Source organism: Schistocerca serialis, chromosome 6 (genome assembly GCF_023864345.2).
Source record: "Schistocerca serialis cubense isolate TAMUIC-IGC-003099 chromosome 6, iqSchSeri2.2, whole genome shotgun sequence".
Classification (NCBI taxonomy): domain Eukaryota; kingdom Metazoa; phylum Arthropoda; class Insecta; order Orthoptera; family Acrididae; genus Schistocerca; species Schistocerca serialis.
In genome coordinates, this window is record NC_064643.1 from 561042803 (window position 1) to 561066718 (window position 23916).

At 42.9% G+C, this 23916-nt stretch overlaps 1 protein-coding gene across 1 annotated transcript in view; it reads left to right on the top strand.

Annotated features, from left to right (window-relative positions):
* Positions 1-23916, top strand: part of LOC126484341 (SPRY domain-containing SOCS box protein 3) — an 86391-nt gene that overhangs the window by 28901 nt on the left and 33574 nt on the right. The window contains exon 2 of the mRNA XM_050107793.1: positions 20401-20536. Within this exon, the coding sequence (XP_049963750.1) occupies positions 20438-20536 (99 nt within the window). The 5' untranslated portion in view covers positions 20401-20437. The remainder of the gene's footprint in view (positions 1-20400; positions 20537-23916) is intronic.

Sequence of the window (23916 nt, forward strand, 5' to 3'; positions counted from 1 at the left end):
GTACTCAGTTACCGTTGGTTTTTTTAAAAAAATCATGTACACTTTATTTGGAAACAATTGCAAATAAGGTTGACAAAAAGGAACAATTACCAAATTTGGCTGTTAAGACACAATGTCTAATAAAAAATTCTTAAGACAAATTGCCTTATTGACAAGAAATTCAAATTATTTGTTGGCTGAAGACCCCAATAGTAACAACTCAAAAACAATTTGACGGCTGAAGGCCCGATAGGTAATTCTTAAGAACGATTTAAACTTCTCCAAGAGATACTAAAATATTATAAAAAGGGACAAATATCAAATTCTCGCTATTAACAGACTATATCTAATTAAAAATTCTTAAGACAAATTGCATTCACGGTTGAAGGCCTTACTGACAAGAAGTTTCAATTATTTGTCAGCTGGAGCCCCCAGTAGTATTAACTGAAAAAACAATTTGACGGCTGAAGGCCTGGATAGCAAATTCTTGAGAACGAGTTAAACTTCTCCAAGAGATACTAAAATATTATAAAAAAGGACAATCATCAACATTTCACTATTAAGAGACAATATCTAATTAAAAAATTTTAAGACCAACTGCATTCACGGCTGAAGGCCTTTATTGACAAAAATTCCAAATTATTTGTCGGCTGAAGGCCCCAATAGTAATAATTCAAAATTAAAATAAAACAAAAGACAGTCATCTCAATCTGACGAAATCAAGAGCGAAGTGGGCCTCAGACAGTGCTCCAAAGATCGACCTGGGAAAGTCGCTCAGCTGTGTAAACGAGGAGACAGGCAGCCAAGAGATGTATCCACTTAACCAAATGGTAACTCAAACTAGTGACAGTTTAAATGCAGGCCAACACTCTTGCAAAATCTACCTAACATCTGATAACCAATACAACGATGGAATAACCCAGGCAAGGCGGAACTGGTGGACAGCACTGCATCTTCAGAATCCAGTGTTTAGAACATCCAGAGGCAGAAGGAACCACAACGACCAAAGTAGTCCAAAAGAAACAAATATCCGAACCACAATCAAGGAGGCTGTCGAACTACACGCCTTACCGGACAGCAGCAGCAAGGCGAGGAAAGGTACACTTCCGCGAAAATACGCTAACCTCCAGGGCAAGTAACTGGGGCGTTAGCGGCCACTAGGCAGAAAAATACCGCTGGTTGAACTTCGTCAATGAACACAAGGAATTCAATGATTAATAATAAAAGGTGGGGGACAGCTTATTAATTTCGCCAACTCCAAACACTCCACTCGTTGCCCTTCGTCTCAGCAACCCAGCAAGCAGCAACGCGCGAACAAACAGCGTGATCTCAAATAGTGGAGGTTTCACAACTGGGCTAATGTTCACTAAACTCAAACGTTCTGGGTTCAATGGAGAACGAGCTTGTGGCCCTAGCAACTACAGCTCCTCGACCCGGCAGTGCCTGCATGCCGCCAGCGGTCCTGGCATGTCCTCGCGCTGCCGGACCTCACTGCTGCTCTGTCCCAACCAAACTCCACGACACACCCGACCTGGAAAACACTTGACGTCCTTCCAAAGATAGTGCCACGGTACTAGATATGGATAACCGCTGCTGCTGCCACTCGTGGACAGGCAACACTAGCAAACGTAGTGGCGCCAGTAAACACAAGAAGAAAACAAGACGCCACTATCCCTATTACACGATGCCAATCTACCAACGGCACCAACGCGAGCCACAACACGGCTCAGTGATCCGGCAGGATGCTTACGTACGCGCCACCTGTCAGAGTCGTATCTCGTCGTAATAGGGGTCTCATATTACTCCAACTGTACACGTTCCACATCATTACAGGGCCTCCACCAGCTTGAACAGTCTCCTGCAGACGTGCAGGAGCCTTGGATCCGTGACACGTCCGTCCGCTCGATATAATTTGAAACAAGACTCGTCTGGCCAGTCAACATGTTTCCAGTCATCAACAGTCCAATGACGGTGTTGACGGGGCCAGGCGAGGCGTAAAGCTTTGTGTCGTACAGCCATCAAAGGTACACGAGTGGACCTCCGGCTCGGAAAGCCCATACCGATGATGTTTCGTTGAATGGTTCACACGCTGACACTTGAAATATCCAGCAATTTGTGGAAGGGTTGTCCGTCTGTCAGGTTCAACGATTCTCTTCAGTCGTCGTTGGTCCCGTTCTTGAGGGATCTTTTTCCGGCCGGGGCGATGTCGGAGATTTGATGTTTTACCGGATTCCTGACATTCAAGGTACGCTCGTGAAATGGTCGTACGGGAGAATCCCCATTTCATTGCTACGTCGCAGATGCTATGGCCCATAGTTCGTGCACCGACTGTAATACCATGTTCAGACTCACTTAAATCTTCATAACCTGCCATTGTAGCAGCAGTAACCACCCAATAACAGCGTCAGACACTTGTCTTATATAGGCTTGCCGACCGCAGCGCCATATTCTTCCTGTTTACATCCTATCCATGCTTATACCAGTTTCTTTGGCTCTTCAGTGTATGAGAACGACTGCGTAGTGAAAAACCATTCGAATCCAGAATCCGTGGTTTCTAATTTTGTACGGAAAAAGTTAAACGTTTCCCGAAAAACTACTTCAGCATCATATTCAACTAAGCTTCGTTTCATAAAGAAAATTTTTTCAGCATCGCAACAGATGACTCAGCTTTCAGCTTGCTGCTTTCCTTGAATGAAACGAACACGTTTCTCCCTGTGTCAGGGCGAAAAAGTCTGCCACAAGAGTCAGTGACAAAGAATTGCGACAATGAACCTAAAAAGTGAATCAGTGCGTACCAAGCTTCACAAGACGAGTGCTGCCAAGGATACACATCTAGATCAGGCGCGTTCAGCAGGCGGCATGGCGAGCACGAGCGTCGTGACAAAATGGCACAACCAAAGAGCCATATGTGGCGCAAAATGTGTGCTGGCTTTAGAGGCATGAGCAGATGTTAAATTTGTTGTAGCAAAGATCGCAGGCAACGCCACTCCACACACCGTGACGATAGTGAATATTTTCTCTTGTTATGTTAATGACAATATTGTAACAAAATACGTCTCACCGATTTCCTTAAGGATTTTCCTCATCTTAATCTCAAGAAATTCCCTCCTGGTTGGGAATCATCTAGATTCTAGAATGATTCCCCATTCCTCTCTACCGGCCTTGTGACCGAGCGGTTCTAGGCGCTTCAGTCCGGAACCGCGCTGCTGCTACAGTCGCAGGGTCGATTGCTGCCTCGGGCATGGATGTGTGTGATGTCCTTGGGTTGGTTAGGTTTAAGTAGTTCTAAGTCTAGGGGACTGATGACCTCAGATGTTAAGTCCCGTAGTGCGTAGAGCCATTTGAACCTTGCCTCTCTGCTCCACTTGTTTACTTTCATTGTCGCGTCACGTGAGCGCAAAGCCACCAGGAGGCATTCCATCTAGCGATGGGCAGTGGTCCTAAGATTTTGGGTTATCAATTTGTGTGTACCACGCTTGGTTCAAATTGCTCCTGGGGTTCCAGTGGGTTCTAATGGTATTCTGGACCACGCACACCCATACACACACATACTCATACATAGTACATCCATCTACACACACACACACACACACACACACACACACACACACACAAATAAGGGATGTTTCCCCTAGGAGTCGTTAGCATATTTTCTCTGTTGTTTCGGGAAATATTTGCAATTTCGCTTTTACGGTATATAGATGGGCCCGGAAAAATACTGCTCATCCCGTCTTCCATGCAACGCCCAGTGTCAACAGAAAGCGTCGGTTCGTTTCCCGTTCTACCGTATCTTCCTTCGTCGTCGGCGTTGTCGTTGTTGCCGTGAAGCACCGTTACACCAAGTGGAAAGGCGCGTCGATCTTAGAGCATGAGATATGGTAACCTTAAGTCATTGACAACACAACGGTCACGGTAGCACCTGATTCCAGAATAGCTGCAGTAGTTAGGATCTACGAACTACCCCCTCTTGACCAGGTCCCTAAAACTTAACTCGTAACGAGATCCCTTCGAAGCAAATTGTCATAATGATCATCTATAAAGGCTTCGTACACCGATAAGAAATGTTACAGTTTATGGAATGATAACAGATACGACCAAACTGTCTTGTTTCTTCTGTTTTATTTAACGTAACTTTGTTCACAATTTTATTTCGCATTCATCACTCATTTACACTCTGATGTGGAGTATAAAAAAAAAAAAAAAAAAAAAAAAAAAAAAAAACGGTCTCAATTCCGCGTCCCTCGTGAGATGCGTATAGATTTATCCCGGAATTGACCGCCCTATAGGTGTACTCAATTTAATGACCACACTTCGCTATGAGCGATTTTGTGTAACTAATTGTCCTTTTGTTATTCTGATTGTATACCGTAGTTATTTAAAACTCGGGGTTGTCGTTGTTGCCGTGAGGCACCATTATACCAAGTGGAAAGGCGCGTCGATCTTAGAGCATGAGATATGGTAACCTTAAGTCATTGACAACACAACGGTCACGGTAGCACCTGATTCCAGAATAGCTGCAGTAGTTAGGATCTACGAACTACCCCCTCTTGACCAGGTCCCTAAAACTTAACTCGTAACGAGATCCCTTCGAAGCAAACTGTCATAATGATCCTCTATAAAGGCTTCGTACACCGATAAGAAATGTTACAGTTTATGGAATGATAACAGATACGACCAAACTGTCTTGTTTCTTCTGTTTTATTTAACGTAACTTTGTTCACAATTTTATTTCGCATTCACCACTCATTTACACTCTGATGTGGAGTATATAAAAAAAAAAAAAAAAAAAAAAAACGGTCTCAATTCCGCGTTCCTCGTGAGATGCGTATAGATTTATACCGGAATTGACCGCCCTGTATACCGTAGTTATTTAAAACTCGTCCCTATATTTTTTTTCACTACGCACAATTAGCACTTCTTTACTTGTTTATTTCTAAGAGTAAACGAAAAAAATGACGCCGTATCATCGGCTTCGTCGATATAAAGCAAAACATCTCAATATGCCCAATTTTACCTATTCTTATAGGATCGGCTACCTTACCCTTTAATTTACTACATATTATTTCCAATAACACTAAACAGGTATCGCCGTTATATTTTAATTGTATTCAAAAGCATGTTATTATTATTATGACCGACCAAATCGTAACAAATCGCGCGGCGTGCGTTTTTAATGATAGCTTTACACTCGCCCAGCCTTTATTCATGCAATATTATACATAAATATACAGACAGGACCGAAAGATCGATCTCTCTACCGTAACCAATAGAGGCAAATACGCTATTCAAGTTCCGTTACATCTATCTTGACTCGTATTGTTACACCGTTACAAACGGAATGACTCTTAAAGTGGAATTTTACGTGCCCTTTCGATAGAGCGGTTCCAAAGTAGCCTACAGCGATATTCGTTTTGTCGACATGTGTTAACAGGGATAATAAATCAGAAGGAATAACCAGCACACCAGCTACGACTAGTGTGCCGCTCTGGCTAGCGCCGACTGTTACCGCCGTGCAGGAGATCTGCTCAGTAGCTACTGGAGTACTGGTTATTCTTCATGTTAATACATATCGAGAAAACGAATATCGCTGTAGGCTAATTTCGGACTGCGCAATCGAACGGACACGTAAAATTCCGCTTTAAAAATCATTTCGTTTGTGACGGGGAAACAAACCGGCGCTCTCTGTTGACACAGGGTGTCTCCTGAAAGTCGTGATGAGCATTATTTGTTTGAGTTGACCGCAGCTACTCACTGCAAAAACTAAATTCAAATATCTGCCACAATAGCAAAGAAAATTCGCCTGGCGATCCAAACTGTGTAAAATCAGGTATTTTAACGAATGCCTGGGCAATTTACCTTTCTTATATACTGGAGTCACCTGCGCTTTTTTTCCGGTCGCTTGGGACTTTGCGCTGGCCGAGAGATTCACGATAAATGCAAGCTAGATAAGGGGCCATTGCCTTAGAGCACTCTTTGTAAAATCTCACTGGGATTACATCCGGACCTGGTAATTTATTTGCTTTCAAATTCTTCAGTTGTTTCTCTACGCCAGGTGTGCATATTACTGTGTCATCCATACGGGACTCTGTCCGATGCTCAAATGATGGTATGTTTGTACGATTCTCCTGTGTGAACGATTTCTTGAACGTGAAATTTAAAGCTTCAGCTTTCGTTTTGCTATCTTTAGCTGCCCCTCCAGACTGGTAAACAAGGGACTGAATGGAAGCCTTAAGCCCGCTTAGCGATTTTACATATTCACAGAATTTTCTCGGGTTTTCTGCCAGATCTTTTGCTATGATGTGACGATGGTAGTTGTCGTGTGCTTCGCGCATAGATCTTTTCACAGACGCACGAATCTCTACTAACCTTCCCTTGTCGTCATTTACGCGTTCCCTTTTGAACCGAGAGTGCCACAGCCTCTGCTTCCTCAGCATCCGCCGAATTTCGTAATTAAACCATAGTGGGTCTTTTCCATCCTTTATCCACTTACTAGGCACATAACTCTCCAGACCACGATTTACAATATGCTTAAACTCCAGCCATAATTCCTCTACATCGATCTTATTGGAACCAAGAGATGCAAATTCACTAAGTGAAATGGTAGCAACTGTTTATCTCCACTGTTTAGTAGAAACACTCTCGTAGTCTTCTTACTGATTTATTAACTTTCGTAATCATAGTTGCTATAATGACATCATGATCGCTAATCCTCGTTTCTATGCTGACATTGTCAATAATGTCCGGATTAATTGTAGCTACAAAGTCTAAGATATTTCCATTGCGCCTAGGGTGCTGAGCTAGCTGCTCAAGGAACTTTTCAAAATGGTTCAAATGGCTCTAAGCACTGTGGGACTTAACATCTGAGGTCATCAGTCCCCTAGACTTAGGAGTACTTAAACCTAACTAACCTAAGGACATCACACACATCCATGCCCGAGGCAGGATTCGAAACTGCGACCGTAGCAGCAGCCTTGTTCCGGACTGAAGCGCCTAGAACAGCTCGGTCACAGCGGTCGGCCGAACTTGTCAGAAATCATGTTGAAAAGAATTTCTCATGACTGTCTGTCTGTACACCCCGCAATGAATCCATAGACATTCCGGTCTTTATTCTGCAGGTTACAGTCGTCTCCAACCAGTCTTACATGAACTGGGTATTTACACGGTATTAACGGTAGACTTTCTTTGAATGATTCTAGAACTGTCACAGCAAAATGGAGTGGTTGGTAAAAACATCCAACAATTAACTTCGTTTCATATAGACCTGTTATACGCGACCAGATGGCTTCACTGTCACACTCAACTTCGACCTCAATAGAGACAATATTTTTGTCAACTGCAGTGAACACTCCCCCTCCTATGGCCTCCAATCTGTCTTTCGGATATACACCCCACGACTTGCTAAATAACTCAGAGCTTTCCACTTTGGGTTTCAGCCAGCTCTCGGTCCCAAGAATAATTTGAGCGCGAAAACTTTCCTGGAGGGCAGTAAATTCGGGAACTTTATCGCGAATACTTCGACAGTTTACTAATAAAATTGTGACAGTCGAAGTGTCTTTTTTGTGAGAGCCATTTGACTTCCCTTACTGCAAATCGACTGGCGAGTGTTCATCAAAGCACATCAAGCTACTGCCTAGCCTGAAGGGCCTTATGTGCACTCCACGAATAGTCTGCTACCCGAGTAGCTGCTTCCTTTGTGTAGTGCACCCTTGGAACGCAGGTCTAGAAATCTGCAGCCAAAACCATCAAAAAGTCGACGAAGCCTACATTCGGCTCCAAACCAAAGGACCCCGATCAACTCTACTGCAGATTGTGAGCACTGCGTGCATCCTCGCGCGAGGCCTAGTGTCTTCATCACGTCCGCCAGCCGCCAGTACGAACTGAGGATCGCCTCAGAACCCTTGCGACAGGCGTCCCTGGTGCCGACATGGGCCACAACATGCAGACGACTGCACCCTGCACGCTCGATAGCCACAGGCAAGGCCGCCTCCACATCTCGGACAAGGTTCCCCGGCAGACATACCGAGTGGACATTGGCTTTCTTTCCAGCCCTGAAAGCTATCTGTCTAAGGGGCTCCATAACGCGCCTAACATTGGAGCTCCCAATAAAACCCCTACCCCTATGTGACAACTCAGACCCTGGTGAAGGGGCGACCACCTGTCCACTCAATGGGTGAATGGGCGAGGTCAGACGACCAGTTTCCACATTGGCCCTCCACCTCGAGCGACGCGAACGCGATACTACCCGCCATTCATCCCGCTGAGGGGGCGGATCCAAAGCGTCGGTTGCACTTGGTGCCTCGGAAGCAGAGTCCATGGGCAAAACAAATGAGACCAAATGTGTCCCACGCGACGCGCCAGATTCTCCGCCACCGCTACACCCCGAGGCAACAGCCTGAAGGTGACCCACCGTAGCCAAAAGCACATTCAGCTATTCGCGCGAACGACGGCCAGTTCCTCCTGCCTCCGTACACAGAACGTGCATATCCTCGTCATCCTAGCAAGATTAACTGAAGCAGTGAACTATAAAAGCAGACAATCCTACATATGCAGTTTGTTACCCTTCTGATGCATCAGCAAAGGACGCTGATGGGTTAATGAGCTACGTAGCTGCCTGTTCAGTAGAGCGATTATTGCGCTACACACTGAATGAATTTACACTTACAAAAATGCGAGATCAAACCTCTTACATTTCCTAGGAAAAGTATGAAATTAAAATTAAATTAAACACCTTTGCCAAAAAGTTCTAGGCATTCTATAAATTGCCGACACATTCAATACAATGCCTTGATTTGACACTTTGCCAGTAAAATACACGAGGGCGGGCCGAAAAATAATACCTCAGAATTTTTTTATGTTAAAACTCTCAAAAATTCTTACATAAAACGGAAGTTGTTAACATTCTACATCTTTATTGTTCGTGTCTACGCATTTATTTCTCAACAGGGTAACCCTGACGACGAACACATTTCTCACAACGAGAGACCAGTTTGTTGATACTTTCAATGTAGAAAGTTTGATTTTGTTGATGAAGCCACAACCTCACCACTGCTTGCACTGCTTCATCACTATCAAAGTGAAGTCCTCAAAGGAAAAGATCAAAATCAGATGTGGCCAAGTAGGGACTGCCTCGTTACGGAGTTACAGATTATATAAGTGACCCCGGTCGCTGGCGGCTCGTTACAGAGTTGTTGCATTTTGTTTGGTTTCTTCCCTTATTAGCATTGTGTCAATATCGCACTGAAAATAACGCTCAAGAGAGCAAATGTAGGCAGTATCCGCTGTCTTCTCTCCATTCGCTAACAGTACCTACTGTTGACAACGGTAGTAGCCATTTTACTCTTTATCTTCTAGCTCCCAATCAGTATCGCTCGGTTCTGTCTTCGGCTCGTTTTTCCGGCGATGTTAGTTGCACGTCAACAGTGATGTTGCAGATTTCTTCACCTTTGTGAAGGTATTTTCGCAGAAACAAGGGTGACTGTGGTAACAAACTGAATAAATCATAATTATATTATTACTCTGAAACGAGCCGCCAGAGGCCGTGAGTCCCTCATATCAAAAAATTCAGAAAGCAACCCTGAACAACTTTTAAAAGTCTGTCGGTGTAGTTCTGGTTCACCCTGTGTATCAGCATAGGCAAGAGGGAACAAAATTGGACGTTTGCCCTCCTGTAACCTGGGGTACAGAGATTTTACTCACTACGGAATTCGCGTAAACTTCTAGAGGTAATTTTCTGCGATTCCGCTAAACATCTCGTTTAGCCAAGTGTAGCCTTAAGTCGCTGATTGTAGTGCGACAATTCTAAGGCTTCTTGATACAGACCAGCTCATTTACATAAAAAAGAACGATTTTAGTCTTACACTCCTAAATAAATTTCTGCAGATACCCATGCACACATGTAAGTTCATTAATATATTCAACTCTTGTCACTTTGGCACTTTCAAAGCTTTCACTTAGGTCTTCTTAGTCAATATTACGTAATTTACCTTTTATGTTAAAGAGTGAACTCCAACGGTGAACATTCTAAATTACAAAAAAAAGAACTATTACTTAGACTTTTTTTTAATTTTGCATATTTTAACTCTCAAGGAGTTGCATGACGTATTGATACGCAGACACTTACATCGGGTCTATTTGACCGAAAACTAGAACACTAAAAGCATAATGCTCCATCGTTCAGTAAGATAGTTCTTTACATTATACGTTGCCTGATAAAAAAGTGAAGTACCTAGAAGGGGAAGGGGAAAAGAAATGAAGCTCCATGGATTGAGGGAGTTGTCTGATGTTATTTCACAGATTACAAAATCGAGTCAAATTTACAAATAATTTGCCAGTATGAGCCCACTTGTCAGTATCAAGTAGGGTCCATTCTGTAATTAGGATACATGCACAGATTCGGTTGGGAGGGGTATCGTAAAGCCGTTGATCCTCGCCCTTAAAAATTACATTCTTTCGAAAAAGTCTGCAATGAGTGGAATAACATGGTAGGTAATGAAGTTTTGCATAACAACCGTATGGCAAAACACTCAACTCTTTTTGCAGTTTATCATTTGCCAAAATCTCATTTCGATATCTCAAACCTTTTATGAAATATAAGGAATGTTGCGGATATTTCACTCTGGCATTATCGCTGGCGCACACGACCGTGTACTACATCAGATGGATTTTTTCGAGACTGGAGACAGATAGAGGCCTCCATTCAAGTCTAAAGAAACATTCATTGTGTTAGCTAAATATTATATGCAGCAACATATTATTTAATATGCACCAAAGGCAAAATCATAGTGACCCGCAATTTTCATTTCAAACATTTTCGAATTTTGCCCAGTGTCTTACATACATGCAAATATCACAATAACTATAACCACTAACGAAATGATGGGCACATTATCATGAAGCTGACGTATAAAATTACAAGTAATTCAAAAATATGATTTTTCTTTACCGAACAATCGTTTGAAAAAGTCTATAGCAGGTGGGCCTCGATTCTTCATCGCCGACCGGCCGAAACGGGGCAAATGCTGTCAGCCTCCCCTTGCTAACAAAGGAATGAACTCACCCGACGCGAAAACTGGTCACTGTGCATTGGCTGCCGCGTCCTGTGCGGGCTCTACACGAACTGAAATCTCGCTGGGAACATCTGCCGCCGCTGGGCCACTCTGTACGCTCCCCTAGGACGGGGAGAAATGATTCAGTTGTTAAAATTAAGGAATTGTCAACCAGTTACTCATCTGACATTTACTTCCTACACATTTTAAATTTTGCACAATACTTCGATTGCAGCCGCCAAATGATGATGATGAAACTGGACTGAAGAAGTATATAAATGTTGACTTTCAAGTAAAACGGGATGAAGATATGAAACTACTTGAAAAAATGATGTCAGCTGAATCTTTTCTGAAGGCAATTCCCTACTTGCGTCGACTTTAATGTGGACTCGGTACCACGCTGCTACTTGGTGACTTTTTTCACGTAAAGAAACAAAAATCAGATTTTTATTATATTTGAACACAGAACCTCTTCTCATTGTAGAGAAGTGTTTAGCCGACTGGTGGACGATGATATTGCTTGAAGTTTTCCAAAGATATCGACTACAGTTCGTAATGTGAGGTCAATTTTCGCAATGTTGGCAGGTCCACACTTTCAAAGAAAGAAAAGACATTTGTAGCTTCCAATATTGCAATGAATATAGCAATTGAAGATATAATGAGGCGCTCCTGTAATTCGTCTGCAAGAATGGCTACCGCGGCTTAGCATCTGAAACGATCAGAAAAGTCTGTCGTCTTCGATACAGTTTGAACACGTCATAATGATGTCACGTCGTCCGGCCGTTGTCAGTTTGTGACCTGGAGCCGCCACTACTCGGCCAAGTACCTCCCCAATTGGCATCAGGAAGTTGAGTGGGCCCCATTCCTACCAACCCCCAAGGAAAGATCCCTGGCAGTACCGGGAATCGATAGACTACGCGACCAAGTCAGCCGTACACTGCGCACTCACGGGCGAACCCCAGTGAAATGGGACTGGTCGGACGTAGTCGGTGCAAACGAGCGCTTGTTGCTGTTTGTGTCAGGTTGTGTTGTGTACCTCACTATCGACTATGGATATAGAGAACATTGTCAACAAGAACAGACTACGCCCATCTGCTTGTCAAATTTCGCAGACAACAGTACAGTTTCATAAACGAAACGTTTTATCTATTCTATGTGCAATATACGTAAATACAACAACGGGCTCTAAATTGTTTCACAGATTTCGTAAGTAATTTTGTAATATAATTCAAGGATGTTATTATAAAAATATCATTGTACGTTTTTTTATTCTTTTGAGACCATTAAATATATGTACAACTTGCTTCAATGTTAAAATCAGACGTTGTATTGTTTCCCTGAAATTTGGCTGGTTTGTAATTGAGTGCTGAATAGCTGTAAGGATGTACTGAAACGTTTCCATGTTCATTTTGCAGTATTTGAATATTTTTCCTGTGTATCTCTTCAGTTATCCCGTAAATGGTCTAGGCATAGTGCCTTTTCCTCGGTCACGGGTTCGAAACCCGCGACCGTTTATTTTTTGAATAATAATTAGCTCTGGCGACCGAAGTCTTCCGGCATAAGAAGCCATCCACATTCTGCTAACGGCTTCGTCAAAGAGAGCAAATGAGCGGACAGAGGTTCAGGGCACTCTGTTGTCCTTGGGGCGGGAAACTGCCCCTAAAGGCACAACAATCAGTAATGATTGACGGCATGGGGATGCAAAAGGCAATGGAAACCACTGCGTTAAATACACATAACATGTATCCACTGGATATGTGGCCTGTAATTGAAAAAGTGTTATGATGCTCTCTCCATTGGCAAAAGATTCCGGAATAGTCTCCATTCGGATCTCTGGGAGTGGACTGCCAAGAGGGAGGTAGGAGGTGCCCATGAGAAAAAGATTGAATAACCAACGAAAGATGACGTTCTGCAAGTAGAAGCTTAAACGTGGTAGGGAAGCTAGAGAATCTGAAAAGGGAAATGCAAAGGCTCAATATAGATATAGTAGGGGTCAGTCAAGTGAAATGGAAAGCAGACAAGGATTTCTGGTCAGATGAGTAGAGGGTAATAGCAACAGTAGCAGGAAATGGTATAACAGGCGTTGGACTCGTTATGAATACAAAAGTGGGGCAGAGAGTGTGTTACTATAAACAGTTCAATGACAGTGTTGTTCTTATCAGAATCGACAGCAAACCAACACTAACAACGATGGTTCAGGTATAAATGCCGACATCGCAAGCTGAAGATGAAGAGACAGAGAAAGTATGTGAGGATATTGAAATGGTAATACAGTACGTACAGGGAGATGAAAATCTAATAGTCATGGGACACTGGAATTCAGTTGTATAGAAGGAGTAGAAGAAAAGGTTACGGGGGAATATGGGCTTCGGACGAGGAATGAGCGAGGAGAAAGATTAATTCTGTAATAAATTTCAACTAGTAATAGCAAATGGTTCAGTTCAAGACTCACAAGAGGCTGCAATGGATGAACTACAGCGGTCGGCTGTAGTCTTAACTACGATGCGGACAATCAGTTTGTGGGACGAATACGATCCCACTGGACGTCGAAAATATATATGATGGGACCGCTGTCGACCGACTTCTGCTGATGCAGAACAAGGGAGCCCTGGTTCAGGACTTTGTGAACAAACAATACCTATGCGCTCCATAAATACCGATTTGCCCAGTCTCCTCAGAGTTTTTTAAACACATTTCAGCTACTCAGAAGCATATAATCATTTTCCAAGCTGTTTATGTACTTGACGTTTAAAGCCACAAACAAAAGGGAAACTTCTTCCATCATTTTCAAGTAAACATTAATTATAGCCTCCTGAATATGTGTGAATTTTAACTACATCGCCGCCGGCCGCAGTGGCCGAGCGGTTCTAGGCGCTTCAGTCAGGAACCGCGCTGCTGCTACGGACGCAGGTTCGAATCCTGCCTCGGATATGGATGTGTGTGATGTCTTTAGGTTAGTTAGGTTTAAGTACTCCTAAGTCTAGGGGACTGATGACCTCAGAAGTTAAGTCCCAGAGTACTCAGAGCCATTTGAACCATCTTTTAACTCCATCGCCGACATTCATTAGAGAAGAATGCCTGTAGCTCAACAAGACATCTTACTTGCGATAAAAAGTAAGATTTCAATGGCGAATAGACCTCCAATACTTTTTCAGCTACAGGCAAAAGTGCCAGGTTTTCTTGTTTTGCTATATCCCAACATTCTTTTGTATTGTACCTCTATTTCTCCTCAAAAATTTTTGATAGCTTCTACACGCCGTTTGCATTTATAAAAGTACGAATAAATGTTCAACATCTAATGGTAACATATCAGCTGCTTAAATAAACTGCGATTAATGCAATATTTGCTGCACCTCCAACTCCATCTATTTCTCTCGCTAAGCTCTCTTGAAGTTACATTGTCCTGCTTGTTGAACTCTGCCAAAATTTGTAACGGCATTGTCTGTACAAATTTCAATCACTTTCACTTTAAGGTTGTGATTTTCAAGAATTCCCATTAAAGTACCATATATAATTCAAAAGATCTAATATTTTGATGTTAATTCTGGTTGTGGGATGCAAATACCTCATTAGCATTGGAAATATTTTCATGTCCTTATGGTTTGAAACATCTATTAAATGTACAGATAAATGATACATCATGTCATGAAAACAAAGCTATCCATAAAATAACATCTGTACTACTGCCAGGATTCTAAACCAGGTCTGCTCACTTTGGAGACGCACCAACCACTACACTACCCTGGCACAGTGGCTTTGCACAACTGCACAGACTACCCTAGCATACCTTTCTCCTCAATCCAAAATCCCATTCATGCCTCAGCCCCCATGGTATTCCCCCTAAACTTGAACAGTGAGCTAAGGCATCAATGGAAATTTTATTGTCGTGGGAGGCGAGCTAGGGTAGTCCGAGCAGTTGTAAAAAGCCACTGTGTCAGGGTCGTGTAGTGGTTAGTACATCTGCCAAGCAAGCGGGAGACCTGGGTTCGAATCCTGGCCTCGGTCATTCATCGCTTCAGTCTGCATATACAGGGTGGTCGGAAATTCCCGTTACAGACTTCTAGGACTCATTCATCGCTTCAGTCTGCATATACAGGGTGGTCGGAAATTCCCGTTACAGGCTTCTAGGACTCATTCATCGCTTCAGTCTGCATATACAGGGTGGTCGGAAATTCCCGTTACAGACTTCTAGGACTCATTCATCGCTTCAGTCTGCATATACAGGGTGGTCGGAAATTCCCGTTACAGACTTCTAGGACTTATAGAGGGGAGTGAGTACATCGTATTTTGAATAGGAACCCATGTCCAGAAACGTCATCCATCGAGACTACAGAGCGTCAAAGTTATAGGCGCGGGCGTCTGTAAATGTACTTATACACGGGGTGATTCTGTGATGATGCCACAGACTTTCTAGGATGATGGAGAACGATAAACGTATTAATTTGAAGTAAAGATCCATAAACGAAAACTGTTCTGATACCTCTGACAGTTGAATACATATACCGGTTCTTGTGTTGGGACGAGTGTAGGGCTGGTAACTTTCAGTGTGGTAGTGTGGACAAAAACAAGAAAAAATGTCCAATAAACGTGTTCTCTAAAGTGCGTACCTTAGCAGCTATGAACACTTGCTCAGTAGAGGGGATGGTTTCACATTAACGAAGATGAACGAATGGTCATAGCTCCTCAGGTATGGAATTTAGAGCCCACGTTTATTTGACATTTTTTCTCGTTTTTGTCCACACTATCATCACCGAAAGTTAGCAGCCCCACACTCTTCGCAACACAACTACCGGTACATGTATTCAACTGTCAGAGATATCAGAACGGTTTTCGTTTATAACTTTCGACGCGTTCGTTTCGGGTACAGGGATCCTTACTTCAGATTAATACATTTATCGTTCTCCATCATCCTAGAAAGTCTGTAACATCATCACGGAATCGCGCCGTGTATACGTACATTTACAGACGCCCGCGCCTATAACTTTGATGCTCTGCAGTCTCGTTGGATGTAGGTTCCTACTCAAAATACGATGTACTCACTCCCCTCTACAAGTCCTAGAAGTCTGTGACGGGAATTTCCGACCATCCTGCATACGTCATAGATTTCTCATACTTGAAAATGTCTCTTGAACCACTTAGTGTCATTTCAACAAAATAAAGATTAAGGGGATACAAAAGCACAAAATTCGTCACTATAATAGGAGTGAGTTAGGCGAGAATAGGCTAACTTCTGATCACTGGCATCACTGTCCCTGTCATGACGTGGTTGGCTGCTGATTTCCCTGCAAACATACAACGCGCACCCACAACAAGTAGTCGATTTTGACCAGAAAAGTCACTCATGTAAAACAAGCATAAAATTATCCTAAGAATACGGCATAATCACATTCATTACAATAGCCACCAAGGGCGCCCGCCCCCCTGTGGCAACAGGGACCCTGCCCCCTTAGCTCTTATTGTAGCTTACCGGTACCATATGGAAGCCCACAAACCATTTCTTTTTGCAAGCTATGCTTTTTCATCGTCATATTCTTCTTAATGGAAGTAAGTGAACAATAATGACAATGTAGCTGTGACGGTCATGCTGTTTTATGCTTTTAAGACGTTAAATGGCTTTACCTTTCATATTTGCTGCTATGAGCAACGGAAAATATTCCTTACATTGTTGCATCGTACTTCATAAAAGTTGAACATTTTTTTTGAAAAAGGAAACTCCTTTTGCAAGTCCTCTGCGAATCACAGTCTCTTTCTGGCGGCACTGCTAAATAAACTAAAGAACTGTTGTAGCGCAACTGCGCGAAGCAGACAAATACAAGTTGACAATGCCATGTCACCACATGCACTAATTGAAAGCCAAAACAGTTGCTACTGCTGGTGCATTCTGACTTTGACGAATAGTCTTATTGCATTCACTCATACATGTAGGTGCGTTATGAAGTTGACGTGTACCTCATCCGGCATACGTAAATAGGTAGGACTGGTGTCATAGACTAGGAATTTAACCGTTAAAGGACACATTAGGCGTTTTGTAGGATTAAAAAATGGCTCTAAGCACTATGGGACTTAACGTCTGAGGTCATCAGTCCCCTAGACTTAGAACTACTTAAACCTAACTAACCTGAGAACATCACACACAGCCATGCCCGAGGCAGGATTCCAACCTGTGACCGCAGCAGCAGCGCGGTTCCGGACTGAAGTGCCTAGAACCATTCGGCCACAGTTTTGTAGGATGTTTTTCTTAATTAGTCCAGTGTGAGATTACAGCTACGACTGTGGGATGATTCTGCAGAAACTGGGACATTTAACCACCTTATTTATAATAGGTATCAAATACTAGCAATGTACTGGGTGGTTATAATTAAAATGCAACTACCCACATAGGTCCAGTGTGGGCTGTAATTATCGTATAGCAGCGAAACTTGATTGATATGCTAATGTGTTAATGCAGAACCGATTTATGCTGGAAAAAAAAAATTAGTTCCAGTTTGGTCACCATGTGCAGATCTGGCGCTGTGAATGCAAGAAAGACGTATAGAAATGTTTCTGTATTCAATGGCTTAGGAATGGGGCATTGGCAGAAAAGGTCAAACAAGTTAGAAAGGCATAATGGTGATTTTATTATTAACCATTATGGCTTGTCAAACGACAGCATGAATGTCATACCTTCATACAAACAGTGCACAACGCCAGAATTGCCCCTGGTGGCCATAATTGGAACGAACTTTTTTCCAATGTAAATCGGCTCCTCACTAACGCATTAGCATATCTACAAAGTTTCGCTGCCGTACGATAAATACAGCCGACACTGGACCTCTGTGAGTAGCTGCCCTGGTACTTCACTGATAGAGAAAGTTTATATGGGGTTAATACTTAGCTCTCAGACAGACAATTTTTAGATACACATGCATATTTCTGATATTCACTGAGTTTGAGACTGGGTCATAACACGATTTAGAAAAATCGCGAAATGGTCAGTCTTCAAATTTATATGTCTGGCTATGGAATGAGGCAGGATGTGAATTTACTTTTCAATGATCATAATTTTTTTCTGAGGAGCGTTGGGGAGGGGGTGAGGGTGGTCAGCTGACCTCTCAGTGTTGTATCCTTTTTGACAGATACCTAACTGTGATCATGACAGCGAGTGGACAAACACTTCAAAATAATTGGAAAGAAAGAGTAACCCCATTTAATAAAAGATGTGCTTTGACAAGGACACATCGCAAAGGGCTTCGAAAACGGTGGATAATTAAACCCACTCCAACGCAATGGCTCCCAATGTTAAGCCACATCCCGCCGCCACACCTGCGACGTACTGACGCCCTTGTACGTGAATACAAAAACATCATGGGAAATCGAAGCCTGCCAATCCACCAAGACATTGAGGCTGCAAACACTAATAGGCTTCGATCTAGGAACCCGCCAACAAGAACAGCAAGGACCTGTGTACAAGAAGGTTTCAGTATCACAAATGCATGGTCTGAAAAATGGAACGCAAGGCAAAACCATAACATGCCTTGCATCACACAAAAGTCACCTGATTTTGACCTACCACGCAAAACGTGATCCACTCTAAATAGGATTAGAACTCGCCGTGGCAGATGTGCTTACTCCCTGTATAAATGGGGTAAGATACCATCCCCTCAGTGTGACTGCGGAGAAAGTCAGACCATCAGCCACATTGTTGAAGAGTGTTCCAGAAGAGCCTATAATGGGAGCCCCGACGACTTCCTGCTCGCAACTCCAGTCTATACGAGGTGTGGCTAGAAAAAAACCGGACTAGTACTGGTGAAACAATAAAACGAATGCAATAAGGCTGAAAGTCGCGTGGCCTGTCACGTGACTCTCGCTCCGCCTACTGCTCGAGTTTCATCTGCCTCCTGCACTCAGTCTGCCCGTGGCGTCTGTTTTAAGTAGTGCGTCGGAAAATGTTGAGTGTACAGAAAGAACAGCGTGTTAACATCAAATTTTGTTTCAAACTAGGAAAATCTGCAAGTGAAACGTTTGTAATGTTACAACAAGTGTACGGCGATGATTGTTTATCGCGAACACAAGTGTTTGAGTGGTTTAAACGATTTAAAGATGGCCGCGAAGACACCAGTGATGACACTCGCACTGGCAGACCATTGTCAGCAAAAACTGACGCAAACATTGAAAAAATCGGTAAACTTGTTCGACAAGATCGCCGTTTAACAATCAGAGCAGTGTCTGAGTTTACAGGAGTTGACAAGGAAAGTGTTAGGCAGATTCTTCATGAAAGTTTCAACATGAACAAAGTGTGTTCAAAAATGGTTCCAAAGTGTCTCACAATTGAACAGAAGGAACGCCGAAGAATGATTTGTTCTGACATCCTGGAAAACATTGAAAGTGATCCCACCTTCTTACAAAATGTTATTACTTGCGATGAATCGTGGTTTTTTACTTACGATCCCGAAACTAAACGCCAATCGATGCATTGGAAAACTTCTGGTTCTCCACGACAAAAAAAAAGCACGAATGTCAAAATCGAAATTCAAGGCAATGATGATTGTTTTTTTTTTTTGACATCAAAGGAGTTGTGCACATTGATTGGGTACCAGAGGGACAAACAGTGAATCAGCATTACTACATTAGCGTCCTGGCTACCCTACGTGAGCGAGTACGGAGAAAACGGAACGACTTGTGGAGAAAAAAGTCATGGATCCTTCACCAAGACAATGCCCCAGCTCACAGTGCGTTGTCAGTGAAGACGTTTTTGGCAAAACACAACATTTCCATCTTAGATCATCCACCCTACTCACCTGATTTGGCCCCCTGTGACTTTTTTCTTTTCCCTAAAGTCAAGTCAGCTTTGAAAGGAACTAGATTTGAGACTGTTGAAGCAGTAAAAGAAAAAGCGACGGAAGTAGTGTATGGACTTACCGAAAATGATCTGCAGCATTGCTATGAACAGTGGAAAATTCGTATGGAGCGGTGTAGAGACCGAGGAGGAGAGTACATTGAAGGAGATAACATGAAATTGTAAATAATTGTAAATAAATGTTTTTTCCAGCATCGGTCCGGTTTTTTTCTAGCCGCACCTCGTATATTATATTAATAGACTTGATGTTTGTTTGTAATCCGTAAACTTTGTTATATTAGTAATGATGGTTTGCAATTATTAACGTTTGTTATATTAGTGATTTGTCTGTTTGTTTCTTATGTGTCTGTATTGCCATACGATAAATAAATAAATAATGTGATACCAGAACTGGAAGGATAGGATATTGGTGACGTACAAGTGTTGGTCATCAGCACAGAGCCAATAGGTGACTAAGCATGTGTGACCGTCTTTCCTGATGACTGACTGCAGCTGATTCCTGTAGAGCTTGGAGAGTCAGAGCACAAACTGGCGTTGCAGGAGGTCCAATGCGGAATAAGCGGCGCCCTCTGGGGGCATGGGCGAGCCGCCACTGCGCCACGGCTGCGATGACCATTGGTCGTGGGACCGGCGAGACTGCAGCCACGAGGTCCGCCTCTACGGGCCCTTCCTGCAGGTAGGCAGGCTTGCTCTGCGCCCTGCATCTCTGCGTTCTTCAATTTTCAAACTTACTATTATTCTCGTAATGCAGCCTCCTTGCACACAGTTACATACTACAGTCAAACACAAAAAGGATGTTATGATAGTTTTTACCAATAATTTGCAGCATTCAATGCATTCTGCATTGCCTAAAATTGTTTCATTTAATTATCATAGACAGGAGCAATACAATTCCAGATTAGGTACAATATCTGGTATCAAAATCAATAGCTAAATTTGTATCAGTACCTCAAACTGTATCAGATTGGTGCATAATTTCGTCGTGGTCTTTTTTGCATGTTGGTATTGCGGTTGCTATAGGTTTATTTATAGATTTCGTTTTTTATTTGTAGTTTGCTATTGCTATTTGAATTTACATAGTGTCATTTTGTCATTTGGAGATACTGAGTGGGGCTGTGGAGACCGAGCGAGGTGGCGCAGTGGTAGCACACTGGACTCGCATTCGGGAGGACGACGGTTCAATCCCGCGTCTGGCCATCCTGATTTAGGTTTTCCGTGATTTCCCTAAATCGCTCCAGGCAAATGCTGGGATGGTTCCTTTCAAAGCGCACGGCCGCCTTCCTTTCCTAATCCGATGAGACCGATGACCTCGCTGTCTGGTCTCTTCCCCCAAAGCAACCCAACCCAACCCTGGGGCTGTGGACGCTAGAAAATGGAGTGCCAAGTGGAGAAATCGGAACATTTCCGACATATTCTTCTGTTTGAGTTCAGCAGAAGGGCGACAGCAGCAGAGGCAGCCAGAAACATTTGCGCCGTGTATGGGGATAATGCCATCGGACAGAGTACGGCAAGAAAATGGTTTGCTCGTTTTAAGGAGGATCTTTCTGACATATGTAACTCTCCACGTTCAGGAGGACCGTCCAAGTTTGCTGAAGATCGTTTAAACGCATCAATCCACAATGATCCACGTCATTGTAATCGAGACCCGACAAATGTGATGGACTGTGATCATTCCACCATCGTGCGATTTTTGCACGCAATGGGAAAAGTTCAAAAATCAGGTTTATGAGTATGGTCTAAGCAAAGATCATAAAAATCAGCGGGTGGCCATGTGTGCTTCTCTGGTTGTTCGACATCAATTGCCTGGTGAACAACGCTAACCATTGTTATCCATAATCGTTACTGGTGACGAGAAATTGTGTCTTTACGCTAAGGAAAACAGAGAAATTGTTGAGCCCAGTAAAGCAGCAACTGCCCCTACAAAGACTTGCCTGCATCCACGAAAGATAGTGTTATGCATCTGGTGGAACAGCGGCGGTGTGGTAATCTATGAATTGCTTCCCCCATGTGTAATCATCACTGCTGACATTTATTGTCAACATCTGAGACGTTTTGCAGACGTAATCCACGGTCAATGACCAGAAAGACTGCGTTCAGTGAAGCTACTCCACGATAACGCACGCCAGCATTACGTTAAACTGACAAAAAACCCTGTCCAGAAGCTGAGGTGGGAAGTCACTCCACACCCACCTTATTCACGAGATCTTGACCTCTTTCATCTTTTCCGATCTCTATGGAACAACTTTCAAGGCACTCTCTTCCAGACGAAAATGCGCTCCGAACATGGCTCGACGAGTTCTTCGCATCAAAACCTCGAAATTGCTACCGTCGCGGAATCGAAGTTACCCAAGCGTTAGCAGACTGTTGTAAATAGTGAAGGAGACTATATTATTGATGAATTAAGTCTCTGTTATGTTTATCTGCTACTTGTTCATTAAACTTATGGCAAAACACTATGAACTCATGCACCATCCAAATAAATGTCGATACTGACAGTGTCGCGAAATATTGGTTACTTTTTTGTGTATATTTAAGCATTTTTTTACACCAAAGGTATTATTTAGAATAAAAGAATATGAAAATTATGGTATGTTTGCATACATGGTAATCAATAAATAGTGTATGAGACTGGTCGAGCATGGTATACAGCAGGCCTGTTGATCGATCTGCTCGCGCGCGATGGCTCATGCTGAGCCAGTGAGCAACCGGCCAGCTCCCGGAGTGATGGTTTATTGGTTTGGGAAGGGAGGAGAGGAGGAATCGGAACAAGGCAGTTCGGCATGAGAAACTATTCTACGGCCGATAATGTTACTTCTGCGAAGATAAATAGCTGCACGGTGGATAATTGATTTTTTTTTAATTTTCGTTGCAATTTTTTTTAAAAAAAAAAAAAAGATCGCGGGTTGATGAAAAATAACAGTGAAATTAAACAACTGACGAGCCGAAGTACAGGGGGCAGATATCTCTGCTGACTGAAAATCGGTTTCCATTAGTATCAACAAGGTATCATCCCAGAGTAAAGATGATTTTTTGGACTGGACATAGTGTTCGATTTCACCCTGGTAGTTCCAGATCACACCAGGTTATGGTACAGTCTTCAGCCTCCTACTCTCTCTAACCCCACCCCCTCCCACCCCTTCGTCTTTGCATCCTGTTGCCCTCACAATAAGTGGATCCTGTTCATCCTGGCAACCGAGTGATATGCTCCATTTCCTAAACTATTCTTTTTCTCTCCTGAGGAAGGAGTTAACAGTTCTAAAAGCTAGGGTTCTTGCAGATAAGTGATAGGTAGCCTTCTCATTACCTTGGAATTTTACGAAATACTTAGAAGTGCATTTTTATTATTTATTTATATTATTAATTCCTTTAACTCCTTATGTGGAACATAGGGCTGCAATGATGGATTGCCATCTTGTTCTGTCTTCTGCTAGTATTTTCACTTCTTCCCACCCTATTCCTATACTTTTTCATTCCTTCAACTGATCGTCTCCACTTCATTTTGGGCCTGCTTTGTCTCTGTCATCCCTGCGGGATCCAATAAGGTGCTTCCTTTGCAATGTGCTCATTTGGTCTTACAAGTGTATGTCCAAACCATCTTTACTTCCTGCTTCTTATTTGTAGCTCAATTGGCTTCTAGCTAGTTCTTTCCCAGAGTGTTTCGTTAGAGATGATATTTGGCCACCGTTTTCCCAGGATGTTCCCCAAACGTATGTTGCTGAATAACTGCAGTTTATGGATTAGCTGCTTTGTCACTTTCCAGGTTTCACATCCATATACAAGCACAAATTTTACATTACTTTCAAATATCCGCAATTCGGTCCTCAACGTTATTTCCTTCGATACCCAGATAGAGCGAAGAGCTGCAAAAGCAACTTTGGCTTTGTTGAAGCAGCTGTTAATGTCATCTGTTGTACGACCATTTGGTGTAATCATGCTTCCTGGGTAGCAAAACGTATCCACCCTTTCGATTATCTGACTCCCAAGCTAAAGCTCTGTGGTCTTGTTATCATTTCCCCACATGTCTTTTGTTTTTTGGGCATTAATTTTCAAACCAAC